Consider the following 16,846-nt stretch of genomic DNA (forward strand, 5'->3'; position numbering starts at 1 on the left):
AATATTTGATGTTTTAACGTTATTTTGAATAGATGGATGGAAATTAATGTGAAAATAGTCGTAAAGCAATTGCATGTTTACATTTGTATATATAAATATTTTATTATTTTGTAATTTGTATTTAGGAAATAATCAAGTAATATAATGTAGTCCGCCAAATCACGCAGCCTGGGCAATCGTGTATATTTGATGTTTTAGCGTTATTTTGAATAGATGGATCGATGTTAATGTGAAAATAGTCGTAAAGCAATTGCATGTTTATATCTGTATATATAAATATCAATGTCTTGCCTTTCTATAGATTAACCAAATAAGCCTTCGGCGATCGCAACTAGTTATAGCGACTGACCGAAGGGATCATTGATTTCAGACAATACGCATCGATATTGTCCCTTTAATCTATCTGTATGTTATATATGTGTTCATTGTTTATGTTTTTGTGAACATCCATGACCGTCTTTAATATGTAATTTTATTTGTTCTTCTTGGGTGTTGACAAAGCGGCAGATAGCCTCGAAAATTCAACAATAGCACCACTCAGAGTTTGATTCTAATACAAGTGTGTACACGTATACAAATTATGTCTTTACAGCAAAAACTCCAACAGTGTATGTTCATTCACTGTAATGGAAATCAATGAAACTTTTCCCTTTTTGTTCCAAACATCGATCATATAAAATGAAAGAAATTCTTAAATAAACAGTTTATTTTCCTGATTGTCACAAATTAGCATCATAAAGAAATAAATACACACTGGTGAGTTATTAATTCAAATACACGTGTATACATATGTCTTGTGTCAGTTTCCGGGTCATTTGATTACACCAGGAAGTTCAGGGTATCAGGAAGACAGTTATTTTTTTTATCCAGTAAAACGGGAAAATATGTGTATAGATCCTCACATAATGACGTCATTGTCATATATACAGACATAACTGTCATTGATTTGTTGATTCGTTTGATAAAGTTGACACACTCACGTTCTGTACGATTAATGGAAACCTTTAGACCTTTAATACTATATATGAAGTTGATACCTCGGATGTTACTTCACACGGACTCGTATAGGTGAACCATACTAGGACGAGTGTAACTACGGGAACGAATGTTATAAAAAGTGTTGTTTTATTTACCAGGCTTTCTTGCAAATATTGCTATATTATTATAGAAGCGATAGCGAATTTTACATGATGAGATTTTACGCGATCCTTACCTGATCCCTGATACTAACTTTGACGCTCACGGTCAATAAATGTGAAACGAACCAGCCGGAACTTGTTTGTGTTTTTTATCCTGTGACACACATATACGCTGAGAGTTTATATTGAAATGAAAAAAAAATAGAATTGTCTGCCACACCATTTTAGAGATCGCGTATCATAATGGACACTAAAAATCTTATTTAGATTCCCATTTCCTAAATTACCCAAATCTAAAATGCCAAAAATCATCATACAGGCTAACAGTACGATGAAATGAAGCTGCAAATATTTTAAACATTATTTTATTCATATATTGAAACATAAACATACAGTACATAAATTCATTTCGTAATCAGAAAACAAGCTTAGAGCTTATATAAATCCTTTTTGTGAAATACCAAGCCAAATTAAAATGTCGGCACTGAAAACACCTTTTACAAGATATGTATAAAGAAAGATCAACGTAGAAGAGTATTAAATTTTCAAAAATATGTGTATATAGTAACATGTGGTGAACACAAGAAAAATGCATACAATAAACATAACAAATTAATTCACAATTCTATTAAAATTTGGTATAACATGTTATTAAAATCAAAATGACCAAATGCATGAAACAAACAAGAGATGTACAAATCTCCGAATATCGAAGTTGAACAAGTAATTGGTACACAAGCAATTGCAATTTAGATTATATATTTGATGATTTCAGTAAAACACGGTTATAATAAACACGCTTACAAAACTCATAGTTATAATGTGGTAATTTGTATTGGGTGTCAAGATTCCGTCATGTGTGGGATTCATTCTCTTCGTTTCAAAACGTAAATGTGACGTTATACTACTTTTATCGCGACGTCATGATACTATCAATATGATATCCCTACCCAGAGTAAGAGAATGATATCATATTTCATGACACTGTCAAGTGGACAGGGATTTCTTTCATACCAACAAAATCTCTATTTCCTCGGTAAAATTTTAACATTTTTTCACAAATATGACTGGTTTTACTATAAAAGATGCAAATAATGGGATTTGTGTTGAAAATATCACGTAATTTTTCATGCATGGAAAATTGACTTCCAGTCGTGAATTTCTTCGAATTTATTTCAAAAAATGGCGGGATATTATAGTTAAAATTGCAATAAAACGTCAGGGTATGAAAGAAAAATACTCTTTCATAAGTGGATATGAAGGATAGGGATATTCTACCCGCGGGATCACAAAATGTTGCAAAACCCTCGGCAAGCCTCGGGTTTTCCTACATTTTGTAACCCTCGGATAGAATATCCCTATCTTTCATATCCATATATGAAAGAGTCTTATAATCTTATCCCGAATGACGAACTCTTTCACGAGGGTTGAGATATCCCTTTCAACTTGGCAGAACCACGCTTAATTATTTTTATCCAATATCTCAGAGAATAATTCAGTTGTTTAAAGTTGTTTAGATATATTTATAGCGTCGACATCATAGAGACGTCAAAATTAATGACGTTTTCGATAATAGTGTCCGTATGTAGTCGCTGCAGTCACGTCATTGTCAAGAGCGTGTGGACTGTATTTTTAAAATAGTTATCCTTTCCCTAGCAACAGCAGTATAACCCTGTCAAGTACGGGAGAGAAAGGTCTCTTTTCCTCAGCAGCCACAAAATAATTCCTAGACGTATAGGGTCAAACTGTTTATTACATGTTCAATATTTAGGATCAGTTAAGAAGTTATGTTTTTCATTGTCACTTGCATGTTGAGTTTACGCATTGACTTCAAAAAAGATGAAACACTTTTCTGTTTCATATATGATTAGTCTTAGATATTCATTTGATCTGTATTGTATGTTAAATAACTAATATGATATTAGATATTATATTTAGAGAAATAATAATTAGCAATAATAGAAAATGTCGAATTTAAAACATATAATAAACACTGGTGTTATTTCATTTTGAAAGCTTCTGGATTTTGACAGAAATCTTCATATGTCGGAGGCCTTTCCGACTCTCCATTATTCCACGGCAACGTGTGTAAAGACGCAAAATTCCTAAATTGATTCACGGGTAATGGCTGCTGAACTACAGGATACCGACACGTTTCCACATGTAAATCATTCCGCTCAGATGCTGGTGGCAGGGTTTCCTCTGATGCAGTCGACTGACGATCGCTGTCATATACAGGATTGTGACAGTTCATCACATACAAAGAAGGTGGTTCGAACTGTGTAGAAGGTGAAGGCACATGGGGAGTGGTGTCTGGGCAGACTTCCCGGTATGGAGGGGGATCAGCATTGTCAGAAGTCGAAGCTGAACAATGTTGTGGAGTCGGTGGCCCCAATGTCTGTGGTTGATGTCGGTTCTTAGGCTTTCCTATACAGTAGTAGCATATTGCACAACTAATGGCAAAACTAATGAACACGACAGCAGAAATTATGATGATAGTTATCTTGAAATCTGGAAAAAAAGAACAATATACTGTTACTGGTATTGGTGCATTAGTTTTGATATTAACTTATACTGTCAGTAGCACTTTCATCCAAAAAATACTACGATGTTGTTGAAATAGTTATTTATTAATGACGTAATTATCGTTACAAATAACTTGTAGTCATGAATCTCTCAAAAACATTGGTTGTCATACACTTATACTTGCTTTATATTTCTCATCAGCATTATAAATGAGAAGCAGCAAAGATGGGTTACAAATAACTTGTAGTCATGCGAATCTCTATCCTATGCTAAGAATTTATATAATATGAATATCATAATTATACAGCTGCACAAACTTAGTATATAACAACAAAAACACAATAATATGTCATAATCGACGAATTTTTAGGAAGTGCTTTCATTCATCTGTGCGGTTTTTATGTACATGTAGGTATGATCAGATATATATATATTTAAGAAGTGTTTTCCTTATGGATGTACCGCTTTGTTTTTATCTTTATGTGTGACAACCTTCATGGTTCGACTATTGTCCGAATGTTTTCCAGAGTTTTTACTATGTTAAAATTTTTAATCTCTGGTTTTTAACCCTTGGCATGAGTACAGGTTATTATATCATTTATTAGCAAGATGGCAATATTTGTACCCCATCTTTGCTGCTTCTCATTTATAATGCTAATGAGAAATGTAAAGCAAGATTACGTGTACGACCACCAATGTTTTTGATTGTTTTGATACGGTTATTACGTCATTAATAAATTACCATTTCAACAACATCAACTTGATTTTTTTTGTCTTTGATTGCAGTAAAGTAAAAGCAGCAAGTGAGCTGCAGGTTCTGATCAGGGTCAGGCTAACATAAACTATACTACATTAAGAAAAACATTCGATTTAAAGTCTACTGCAATGACCATCAAACAAGATGCGAACCGTTTTCGGCTTAACTAAAAACAAATGTGATTTTGAGGTGATGAGATTTTATACTTAAATTTATCAGCTTACAAAACACAGCAGTACTAATTTGTAGAATGTAGATATCGACAAATTGGTGTAACATTATATCAAACCAATGTACAACAGATACATAAAAAAACTTAGAAAAAAAATACATCAAAAAGAAATCGTCAAAACTATTGGTCACAAAACAGATAAATAATAATAAAAACATTATTAAGCAGAAAAAACAATGTATTAAGTTAATATCATCAAAAAAGCGACAAATTACCAATTATTACAAATACTTTATTTTAACTAGACTCATTGAAAACGTTCAGCGGCAATTGTAGCGACAAAAGTATAATTGGGCAGATTTTTTCCTCTGAGCAAACCATAGTACCATATATTCGAGTTAAACCAATGGAAGTAACCCTTGGAGAAGAAAGATCTACATCTAATACACAGACTGAAAATACTCAAGAGTCACAAAATGTAGTAAACCCCCAGGCTTGCCGAGGGTATTACAACATTTGGTTATCCCGAGGGTAAGATATCCCTATCTTTCATACCCACATATGAAATAATCCTATTTTAGTAATATTCTCAATATTTCTCTCCCATACTTTTTATTAGTTTTTTTTTCTTTTTGAATTTGAAGAAATTTGCGAATGCAAGTCATTTCTCAATACATTAAAATGCAGTTATATTTTCAATGCAAATACCGTTATTCGCATACTTTATAGTACATGTAAAAACCTGTTTTCTGAAAAAAATGGTAAAATGATGGCAATAAGATTTGATTTTGTGGACGCCATGACGTCACGGGACTGCATGGCATTGATAGCGTATTTATAATACAGCCTCAGATGACATGACTGTATTACATGAAACGAGCCAGTATTACACCTGTAGGTATGAGTAATGTGCGAACTACACATAGGGTTAGCATAGGTGTATATACAATGTACCTGTATTTAATTCGTATGTAATCATGCGTGAAGATATGATACCTTCACCACATTAGAACACTAGACCTAAACATGAATAGACTGTTATATTGTTAAGATGACTAAATCAGTGCAACTTTATATCGACGCCTTTATTTTAATTTGTTTACAAACTGTACTTAGATGAAATTAGAAAGGTAATGTAATAAGAAAATCCGATCGTCGTACGTTTCTGGTACATGATTGGTTAGTTTTTTTATCCTGTATCAGTGTAAAGATAAGATAGTGCCTAGCGATTGCAGTAAAGTAAAAGCTGCAAGTGAGCTGCAGGTTCTGATCAGGGTTCAGGCTAACTAAACTAACTACATTAAAACAACATTCGTGACTTTCAAACAAGATGCGAAGCTTAACTAATAAACAAATGTGATTTTGAGAGATTTTATACTTAAAATTTATCAGCTTACAAAACACAGCAGTACTAATTTGTAGAATGTAGATATCGACAAATTGGTGTAACATTATATCAAACCAATGTACAACAGATACATAAAAAAACTTAGAAAAAAAATACATCAAAAAGAAATCGTCAAAACTATTGGTCACAAAACAGATAAATAATAATAAAAACATTATTAAGCAGAAAAAACAATGTATTAAGTTAATATCATCAAAAAAAGCGACAAATTACCAATTATTACATACTTTACTTTATTTTAACTAGACTACAATTTTAATGTGGTAGCGTACAATTGTAAAGACAAAGAGTCTCGAATAAAGTTAGAGTCCTCTGAGCAAACCTATGATATCATAATATTCGTGTCAAACCAATGGAGGTTAACCTTGGTGAAGAACGATCTACATCTAATCACAGACTGAAAATACTTCAAACGAGTCACAAATGTAGTTACAGCGTCAGGCTCTTGCAGAGGGTATTACAAGTGCAGTTATCCGCGGGTAAGGGCGAGTACTATCTTAAAAAGGTACCCATCATCATGGACAATAAGCGGATATACAACAATAGTCTCAATATTTGGATAAAAAAGTGTGATTAGCTCCCTGCGCTTAGTTGAATTTGGATTGGATTGCGTATGAAAGCATTTTATCGAAACATTAAAAGCCTGTTGTATTTTGCAATGGAAATAACGTTTTTCGCATACTTTATAGTACATGGTAATAACATGAATGCTGTACAAAATTTGTTTTGACATGATGGCATAATGATATGATTTTGTGGGACGCCATGACGTTCAGGGATTTCATGGCACTGACTTGCGCATAATACAGACTCAGTTCGAAATGGAACTGTATTACATGAAACGAGCATGTTTTACACTGTACGTATCAGTAATGTGCAAACTACTCACATAGGGTTAGCATAGGTGTTTATTACCTCGTATTTAATAACGTGATGTGATCATGCGTGAAGATTTCTGACAGCTTCATCGCTCATAGAACACTAGACCTTAAACCTGGAATAGACTGTTTTTATATTGGTAAAATGACTAAATCAGTGCAATACTTTATAATCGGGTCGCCCTTTTATTTTAATTTGTTTACAAACTGTAACTTAGATTGAAATTTAGAAAGGTTAAATATAATAAAGAATAGTTCGATCGAGGGGTTTTCCAGGGTACGTTTTCGGGTACATGATTGGTTAGTTATTTTATCCTGTATCAGTGTAAAGATAAGATAGTCCCAGGGGTGGATAAAAGTAAAGTCAACGTTACCCCTGGAGTATCGAGGATGACTTTAACTATACAATGCATTAGGCAGAATTACCTACCCTCGTACATATTTACCCGTTAGGTTGCGTTCATTGTAATTTCAGAACAGTGCCTAGCGGAGAATATATAAAGTTATATAGTAGGCATTCCAGGTGTGTTAAATTCCTTAAAACTGCCGTGTTATAAATAAAATAGTAATGGAAAATGTTCTAAAGGGCAGGACTGATATGTTACAACCGTTTGCATTGTATACTATCAAGCCGGATTTTTTGCAGGCATGCCATTTTTGAGATCTTGAGGGACATCGTTTGAGTATCCCGAAGTGCAGATATCTCTGGTAGAAATATTTGTCATCTTATGTGAAGGTCATGTCATTCAACACCGAGAATACCCAATTTAAATGCTTTTGTTGTTAATTTCATGATTTTGTCAATGACTTTTAAAATTATATTTACAGTGGTGTATTTCCCTTCAAATAAGTAAACGAAACAATCTCAATAAGTTGAACCCTAGGTCACGAAAAGACCCAGCCAGGAATAGTTGTATTGTATAAGACATGCACGAAGAGACATTAGGACAATATTCGTAGTTATTCCCCCTGCTTTACCCCATTCTATGTAATTTTGAATTTATACATGTTTATGACTGATACAGTACTGCAAGCAAGTTACACACTGTAACATATCTCACGGGGAATAATAAAACTCCCAGATTGTCTATCTAAACTAATTTCTGTCTGGTTTCATAATGAAAAGGTCCAGGTTAGGCAAATCAAAGGACAAACATTGGTAGATGTTCATCAGACTGCTGAAAAGATAGTCAAATGTCTCACAAAAAAAACTGAATTAGTTTTGATATCCTTCCATAACAATATGTTTTATCCCAATGAGGTTGTAAAACTCACTGATTGACGGTCGAAAGCAAATACTCCCTGGTTACAAAATAATGGGTAGACGAGGAAGACAGCTAACGAAATAGTAATCACAAAATGAGATGACAGCATACTTAAATACCCAATCAACCAGTGAATATTGACTGCCTCTCACAAAATGAGATGACATCATACGCATATTCCCCATCAACCAGTGAATACTGACTGCCTCTCACAAAATGAGATGACATCATACGCATATTCCCCATCAACCAGTGAATATTGACCAACCAGTGAATATTGACTGCCTCTCACAAAATGGGATGACAGCATACTTATATCCCCCATTAACTAGTGAATACTGTCTGCCTCTAGACGGCATGGACAAATAACACGAAAATGAAATAAGATAAACGAGATAAGAAATATTAAGATAAGTGATATAAACGACGAGAAACATGAAATTAAAAAAAATGTAACTTACCTATAACTGCCTTATACCTCAGATAAGATCCGGTATGCTTGTTATTAACATACCTTAATAGCACAACATATAAATTTAGACCAGAGCTTGTCACTTGGCCGTTGTAGTTCCCACAAAACTTTCCAATGCGGTTTGCATCGCTATTTGAACCTGCACCAGAATGGGATAAGAACAGAAATAAATTATCAATAAATGATAAATAAATAAAGTTTGCAATGTAAGATTTCCGATGATCAGCAACGCTTTGTGTACTATTTGTGACATATTCTTAATAAATCTTAATGGCTGCATGCAAACACCTAGCGTATTCTGCTGGACTCCATATCACATGAATAGAATAGATTTATTATCCTATGTATTATGTGATACTCATTATGTGTACACACATATCATAAAACAAAACAATATAATACACCATTTTCTACATGTACATAGCTTATTTTGCAAAAAGTTAAAACAATATCCCAAACATACCATCGTATATATATAACTGGTCACAGGTACATGTGGCGCAAATGTCGATATTGATGTAAACATATAACTCTATAGTATTCCCATCACCATTTGCTTCAATTATCCAGGTTTCAAGGTAACTGCTACAATGTTAAAATATAGTATTTAACTTCTCGCTCACATTGTATATTTAACAAAAAGGGGGGTTCGAACATAAATACTAATGTAGCAAATAATAGAAAATACGAGAATGTTGAAAGAGCAGGCCGTGACTTGATGTTCCGCCACCAACGATTTTTTTTTCTCTCTATCAAAAACAGAAGTTGACGAATTAGTATTTTTCCTCAGTTACAAAGGATACTTACTTCACACCATTGCCACCGTTGAAAAGTTTGAGCTTCTTATTTTAATTCAAGATAAAGCTATTAAAAATAAATATTTGCATCCCGAAAAAATCCATGGCACTATAACCTATATGAAATTACGTACTGGTTTAGCATGCATCAAAAGCAAAATAAATTATTTTATATGTATTTATGTTTTAATTAGACACATATCTACACATCGGTTATTGTTCTAATGATGAGTATAATTATGCTCTGTATGCGGTGATGCATCTTTAAATGCAGATGCAATAACAGTGAAGGCATACATACCTATAGTATTACTTTCAAACAAATTGTACACTTAATGGCAAAAGTATCACAAATTCCTGTAAAAGGAATTACACACAGAATGGCAGCTAAAAGAGAAAGCCAATTTAAACACATACATTCCAGGGCAGAGTATGTGATGTCAATACACACATGTTACACTCGCAGTTCGAGTTATCCCACATATGTGGCAACCTCCAAATCTCTCGGTCGTTTCTACCTTACACAGGTTCTGGTAGACCTTTCCACTTACGAGAAGCCTTGTACCTGAAAGATATTTACCTGCTGGTGGATATTCTTGACATCTGTGTTGTATGTTTTGAGCTGAAATTATATGTGTATTCAATTTTATTTGCCAGATTACAAATGAAATTTCCACCAATACTATTGCAAATATTACAACACAGCTAGCAGTTCTTTTATATAAGATGTGTTGTCTTTTAGAAAAAAATATATATCCAGCAACTTTCTTACTTTTTTTAATTTTTATTCTGGCTGCAGCTCTACTGCACACATGTCAAATGAGGAGACAATAATCAAGTGCCAAGATTTATATAAATTCTTCTCCCGTTCTCCAGAGTATGTTTTTGGTCAAATGTGGTTATAATACAGTTCACACTTGATGCAGGCTTGTATATTCTCGAATATTCTCGGACGACATACGTCGCCCCATGACATATGCTAATAAACTGAACTTTATATATTTTGAGCAAAAATATCTTATACCATAAGATTAATAAAAATTACCTTGAATTATCGGACCATCCTGAGGTAAGTAATTCTATGTATTGGTTTTCAAAAGTTGCTCGTAATATTCGATCATGTTTACTGGATACCAATACTTCATGGAACAGAAACAATGGAAAAAAAGGTAACCTTACATTGCAATTGTTAAATCACAGATATTGTTACAAAATCAAATCACTTTTGAAATGTGTTTCCATGTGATGTTCAATTAAATTATTTAAGGGAATGCGTTTTGCTTATTTTTGTCAATATTCCCACAAAATCCAAATCAAAAAGATTGTTTCACAACGATATCTTTTGCATAAATGAAAGGCAATGAGGTATATTTTGTCTCGCAACTGTCTGTTGACAAATATAGCGTAGTGTTGCATGAATTACATTTGATACATTTTCATTTCCCCAATTTATCACTTGTTCTGTACATGTAAGTTATTTCACAATTTTTGTATGCAAACATTTTCAAATAACGTACACGTATCATTCTTTAAATTAGAGAATGTTTTAAGCTTTTAGAGATATGAAATATATCTATGAATTTAATCTTAATTCTGATATGAACTGTAAGAGGAAAGCGTTAGCTTGATATCGATTGTGGCTTCAAATATTATATAATGTAGAAATGACGTATGATTGTCTGGATAAACGGTAATATAATTTCGGATTTCGCCACAACGCTATATACATGTAGAAACGAACTGGATACTTTCGCCTACATTTCCACAAATAATAGTTATTTATTAATGTGATAATAATCTTACGAAGACAATATTTCTTCACGTGTATTTGGCGTTAAATTCACGTAAAAAATATTGCCCGTGTACACTTAGGGACTCACGTAATATGGAAGTTGTTAGACTCGTTAAAAATCGATACGCTACTCGCAAAAAACGCTGTTGGCATGTCAAATCGAACTAGTTTAATAACGTTTATATTACTTATTTAGTACATGCTCTGATTTATATGTAATACATCCATAACATGATAATGTATTTAAATTCATCATTTTAATTCAATCTTAACTCTTGAAATTAAAACTTCCTTGTAGGTGTTTGTGAGCAATCAATTCAACATTGATTAAGCCTATGAGGCGTGGCGTTAAAACCGCGATATTATTTTGCACGTTATACTGTGATAAAATAAACATGAAAACCTATGCAAATGCTCGTTACATGCAAGCTTGAATTATACAAATAATTCACTTAACAAAGGAATAATTTCAAAATACCTGAAAGCCCTGCTACACAAAGTGCTAAGCGTTGCAATGATGCCATAGTAGTTATAGTCTTGTTAGGGATCTGTTCTGTTATCCTTGTAGCAAAATTAAGTATCAGCTGAAACATATGAAGAATGCTATTGCGATTAATAAAGTACAGATAAACCATATCATTATATGGTTGTGTATTTTATTTGCTTCTAATTGACTGAAATTTAAATTTCCTGCCTTGATACAACATGTAATCCACCAGAACATTCCGAACTATGCATTGTGACGTCATCCCGGTTTAATATAAGATTAAAAAAAAACCGAAGTCGTATCCAGATATAGAAATCTCGCACTGTGACGTCATGTAAAATGACGTCATAATAACTTCACATGTTGTGTCCAAATATAGCGTAAAGTGAATTACGTGACGTCATCATTTAGTGAGATGTGACAGAGAGCAAAAGGTAGACTAGAATCAATGTGATCCTGCCAATATATGTGGGTAGATTTTTGTCAGATTTTTTTAAAAATAATAAGTAATATGTATTTAGGAGCTGTTGGTTTTTCTCTATGTTATTCATATTATCAGCCTTCATTTTTTTCTCTTCGCAATTATTAAAAAAAAGCTACTGAATACCGGGAAGAGTGTCTCTCAATTTCATGAAGAAGAAATACATGTATGTACATTTAGCCAAGGGGTTTAAATCATGAAAATTCCATATAACAGAAAAAATATCGACCTGTTTTCAGGTGGATACGATGATTTATTAATCCTCAAAAGTGATGTAACCCTTGGCCACCGACCTCTGGTGGTATCAATATCCCTAGTTGATAAATGATCGTATCAACCTGAAATAAGGTCGATATTTGTATAATGTCAGTATAAGTATCACTGCAATTTATTGTCCGAGAATAACATATTATACAACATTTTGTGTGGAAAATGTAAATGAAATAGGTGTTTTGTGTTATGAAACAGTCGATTAAGTTGGCGAAATAACTAAACAAATATGTTTGAAAATAAGATACAACATAATTATCTTAAATCTTCATCTATCATAAGATTTTCGGTTTTCCTACATATGTCTGAATTATCTCCTTTTCGACATAGATATACAGAAAATGTCGGCATGCTACCTTTTTGAAACTGTTTTTAACTTTCAAAATACGAATATAGAACGATATTGATAATGTTGTAGAGTCGCAAATGTTATAAGCTTATCGTTAATACGATACCTAACATAACCTTCTGAATAATGCGATTGAAATAAATATAATGTCAATTTTCATAAAGGTGGTGGCTTGGCTTTTCCTGACGTTGTCCTATTATCTGTGCGTTAGTTGACTATCACTGCCCCAGGCGTCAAACGATCGAAATGAATCTTCACTATTAACATTTATTTCACTATGAATCTTGTATTTGTTTGGTGTTAAGCCATTGATATACATTCTTATGTTTTGACTGTTTTTAAGAAACTTTAATTTTTTTTAGTTTTGGTAGATTATGGACCTTGAATGCAACAGACAACAGCTGCATGTAAAATGATACACGAGTGTATGTCCTTTTCATCATTGATAACACAGGTAATTTAATGTATCGGATACAATAAACATGTTCTTCAAAAAACGTGCCTCACAAAATTTACTTAGTTGTAGCATTCCATGAATCTGGAATTATTTTACTTATTGTTTCACAGTCTGTAAAATACTACAAACAAAAGCATTTAAGAAGAGTTACATGTTAGCTAACTACATTCTTTAAAAAAAGACACGCACTGATATTTGAGACATCGAGTGAGAAATTACAACCAGGAAGTTCACCGTATTTATCACTGTACAGGTATAAAGAAATGTACTTCCATAGTTTATCAAGCCATGTAAATAATGGTATAACATTACGTATAACTATTAATACATGTACCAACTATTACAATATTCAAACGGATAATCAATTTGGTTTTTGTGAGCAGTTATCAGTTGTTCAGTGAAATTAAAAAAAATATACCACAGATTCTTTTATTTCACAATCACATGACACATTAATTTATTTATTTAAAGGATTTAGTACATATATCTAAATTCCGATTACAACAAAAGTTTTTACCCTCACCTTATTTCGCGCTCCTAGGAAATCATAGTTCACCATTACTGGAAGATTTGTTGTTTGCCATGTTGTTATGTTCCTATATATGCGATATATCTAAAATAAAACTAGAAACGATACGAAACCCGGAACAACAGAAGTAAGACACCAAGTTTATAATTGAGTACCCAACTGACCTCGCTTGGCTAATGTAAACTTCAGTTGCAATAAAAAGACAACACATTAAGTAAATAACGTATCTACGATGGCAGAGAGCGGCCAGCCATTATTTTTCTTATGAAATAAATAAATAAAAAAAAAACTTGCTTTATTCAGAACAATTATTTACCAGTGTCTTGTGTAGTAGTGTCCTGTATACATCAATTGAAGGGGGGTAACTCCGATTAGTTTAATATAACGTAAGATGCAAGTGTTATTCAATCTCGGCATTCGAGGTATCAACAAGCAGTCTATCGAAGTGTGTATTCACATTTCGGATAAGTATATGCAATACTTGATTTGTGACAGTATTGTGTAAGCAGGATAAAAACTGACCATTCACAGGCCTGAAGATGACAGAAATAGAGATGCCCCACTTTAAAGCTACACAGTCAACAACGATATACCGTGATTCAGTTTTTTATGTACATCAAATAACCTAACTACTTGAATTGTGTCTTCGAAATAGAAAATAGAGATGCCCTACTTTAAAGCTACACAGTCAACAACGATATACCGTGATTCAGTTTTTTAATGTATATCAAATAACTTAACTACTTGAATTGTGTCTTCCATTGCCTTCAATTTTACTATGAGATAATTCATGGATGGATATAACGCCAGTGGTATTAATCCCTTAAAAATCGAGGATCGGACATTGCGTCTGTCAACCTACCGGTGTTTTCAGTTTATCTATGTGAGTATGTACCGATAACACTTCAACTATAAAAATAAAACGAATAATTCGATTTTGAAGGTCATTTAACTTTGAAGATGTAATAATTCGAATTGTTCTTAATGTTTAGTCTCATGGTTTTGGTTTTCGAATTTGGTCACTGCTTAAAAATAAAATGTCTTCATATAAATTTCACCTAAACAGAACTTGACTGGCAATTCACATGCAATTCAACTGAGAACTACATGTACCTAATACATGATAGAAATTTCAGATCAAGACCTCAATTTATATCAAATATTAGACATAACATATAATAACTTATGTTGGGTATCTAATTCTGAAATCTATATGAAGGAAGCATTTCCAGCTCTGCAGATCCGTCTGGAAATGTGTTGGAAGGGGTGGCCATGTTTTGACAGTTATCCACAAATATAGATGATTGTTCGGAATAATGGCAAAGGAACTGCAGAATTCTGGCAGGTTTTTTCATTTCAACAAAGTTTATTTCGAATAACGAAAAAGGATTAAACAACAGGCATTGTCTATATTAGTTTTCTCCTCTGGCAGGTTTCAACATTTATAGAAGAGAGTTCAATGTGATGTTCGGAATCCACTCGAACAGGCTGACGTATTGAAGAATTCTGACAAATGTCCTCCCGTCAACCATTTTGTATGTCTTTCTCAAAGTATGAACTGACAGTTGGCAGGGGTGGTGCTAATGCAGGGAACTGACAGTCGTCCAAGTTCATAGGATTTTGTCGATTATGTTCGAATGACAAACACGATTGCAGCATATAAGGCGAAGTCTGTAAAATAATATAAATAACATTTGTTATAAGTACTAGACTAAGTTAGTGTGTAAATGTACCACTAAAATGTCTTATGGATATAATATAGAATAAACAGATTTAGTATATCCTTGCAATGGAACCTCCCCTGAAGAGTAGCGTTAGCTGCGAAAGCGCTAGGGATTGCGGATTTGTTTTTGTTTTTGTTTTTTATAGATGTCATATATATATATATATGTATGTATATATACATATATATTTTTTCATGATATTTTCTGTTTCCCGTTTGATCTATGTAAAACAAGATGGGCTTTGAACTCCAATCTATCTGGTCTAGCGTATGATTATCAAAGTTTCTGTCGCGTCGGAAAGATAACAATTGATGGCACCCTAACGGGCGCCGTTCTTTTTATCTTTCTTCCGGATGGGCTTCATATCAACTAATGTCCATGCTGGTAACATTTTATTGCTTATATATATATATTAATTCTAGTTAGATATCCACAATACGAAAATCAGGCGTGATAAGTAGTCAAAAGTCGTGATTACAAGAATGACAAAATAGGTGGTTTTTTTGTGAACAAATTAATTTTTATGGCCAATCATTTACACAAATCACATTTTGTATATAAAAAGGCATATTGTATTTCCTTTATATCTATATATAAGATATGCTCCACTATTTTCCACTTTTCTCATTGGCTAATACATAGTCACGAGACGTTCAATATGCAGCATATTGACTCGGTGCTTCTATTTTTAGAAACACCAAGTTACTATTCTTTTGTGAACAGTTTGCCAAAACGTTGCATTCTTCAGGGTGACGTTCTATGACCATTGCTCTTCTTGTGACCAATATACACATTAGAGATTGTTTGACATTTGCTAAAGAAACGATATATCTAATATGAAAAACCTTTATTTCGGTTCACATTACCCTTGTAGCATTTAAAATGATGACCGAGGTCATAGCCGGAGGTCATTATTTATTCTATGTGGGCGATATAACACCATATGAACATCAACAAAGGTCCATAATCGATAATATTTATTCATTTATTTTAATACAAAATATGAATATGAAATCAACTTAAGAATCCCTATGACAGCCAGGCGCATTATCTAGGGTATCTAAACAAACTTTGCGTAAAGAAATAAAGTAACTATGGAGAAATACCCCGTGCCTTTCAATTGTTACCCATTTTCTATAATTATTGATTGACATACATGCTAAATCTTATTTCCATCTTGGTGATATCAAACACGCTAATTGACTGTCTTAATCATTGCTCTCAGGTTCTAAAATAACGAGTGGTGCAAGAGGAAAACGAGAAATGGTATATGAATCAAAAATGTGGAGACAGCATAAACATACTACAATGTATATAACAGTCAACTCATCAAATTATCATTC

At 33.0% G+C, this 16,846-nt stretch overlaps 1 protein-coding gene across 2 annotated transcripts; it reads right to left on the bottom strand.

Moving 5' to 3' along the window:
• Nucleotides 1-13: 13 nt before the first annotated feature.
• Nucleotides 14-13,935, bottom strand: LOC138328237 (uncharacterized). Of its 2 annotated transcripts, XM_069274951.1 has the most exons (7): nucleotides 13,774-13,935; nucleotides 11,685-11,790; nucleotides 10,460-10,553; nucleotides 9,995-10,036; nucleotides 9,081-9,202; nucleotides 8,607-8,756; nucleotides 15-3,650 (listed from the first exon to the last, which is right to left on the bottom strand). In XM_069274951.1, the coding sequence occupies exons 1-7, from the start codon at nucleotides 13,807-13,809 to the stop codon at nucleotides 3,139-3,141; spliced, it is 1,062 nt and encodes a 353-aa protein (XP_069131052.1). In that variant the 5' UTR covers nucleotides 13,810-13,935; the 3' UTR covers nucleotides 15-3,138. The 2 variants fall into 2 exon arrangements, with proteins under 2 accessions (XP_069131053.1, XP_069131052.1); XM_069274952.1 differs by lacking the exon at nucleotides 8,607-8,756 and having other exon boundaries at nucleotides 14-3,650.
• Between the last annotated feature and the right edge of the window lie 2,911 nt (nucleotides 13,936-16,846).

Source organism: Argopecten irradians, chromosome 7, assembly GCF_041381155.1.
Source record: "Argopecten irradians isolate NY chromosome 7, Ai_NY, whole genome shotgun sequence".
Classification (NCBI taxonomy): Eukaryota; Metazoa; Mollusca; class Bivalvia; order Pectinida; family Pectinidae; genus Argopecten; species Argopecten irradians.

What these genes read in the sequence shown, in the direction of transcription:
- LOC138328237 (XM_069274951.1), bottom strand. Translation starts at nt 13,809, where the DNA reads ATGGTGAACTATGATTTCCTAGGAGCGCGAAATAAG. An exon ending in TCCTAGGAGCGCGAAATAAG is followed by an intron (nt 11,791 to 13,773) that starts GTGAGGGTAAAA and finishes CATATGTTTCAG; the next exon opens with CTGATACTTAATTTTGCTAC. An exon ending in TTGTGTAGCAGGGCTTTCAG is followed by an intron (nt 10,554 to 11,684) that starts GTATTTTGAAAT and finishes TGTTCCATGAAG; the next exon opens with TATTGGTATCCAGTAAACAT.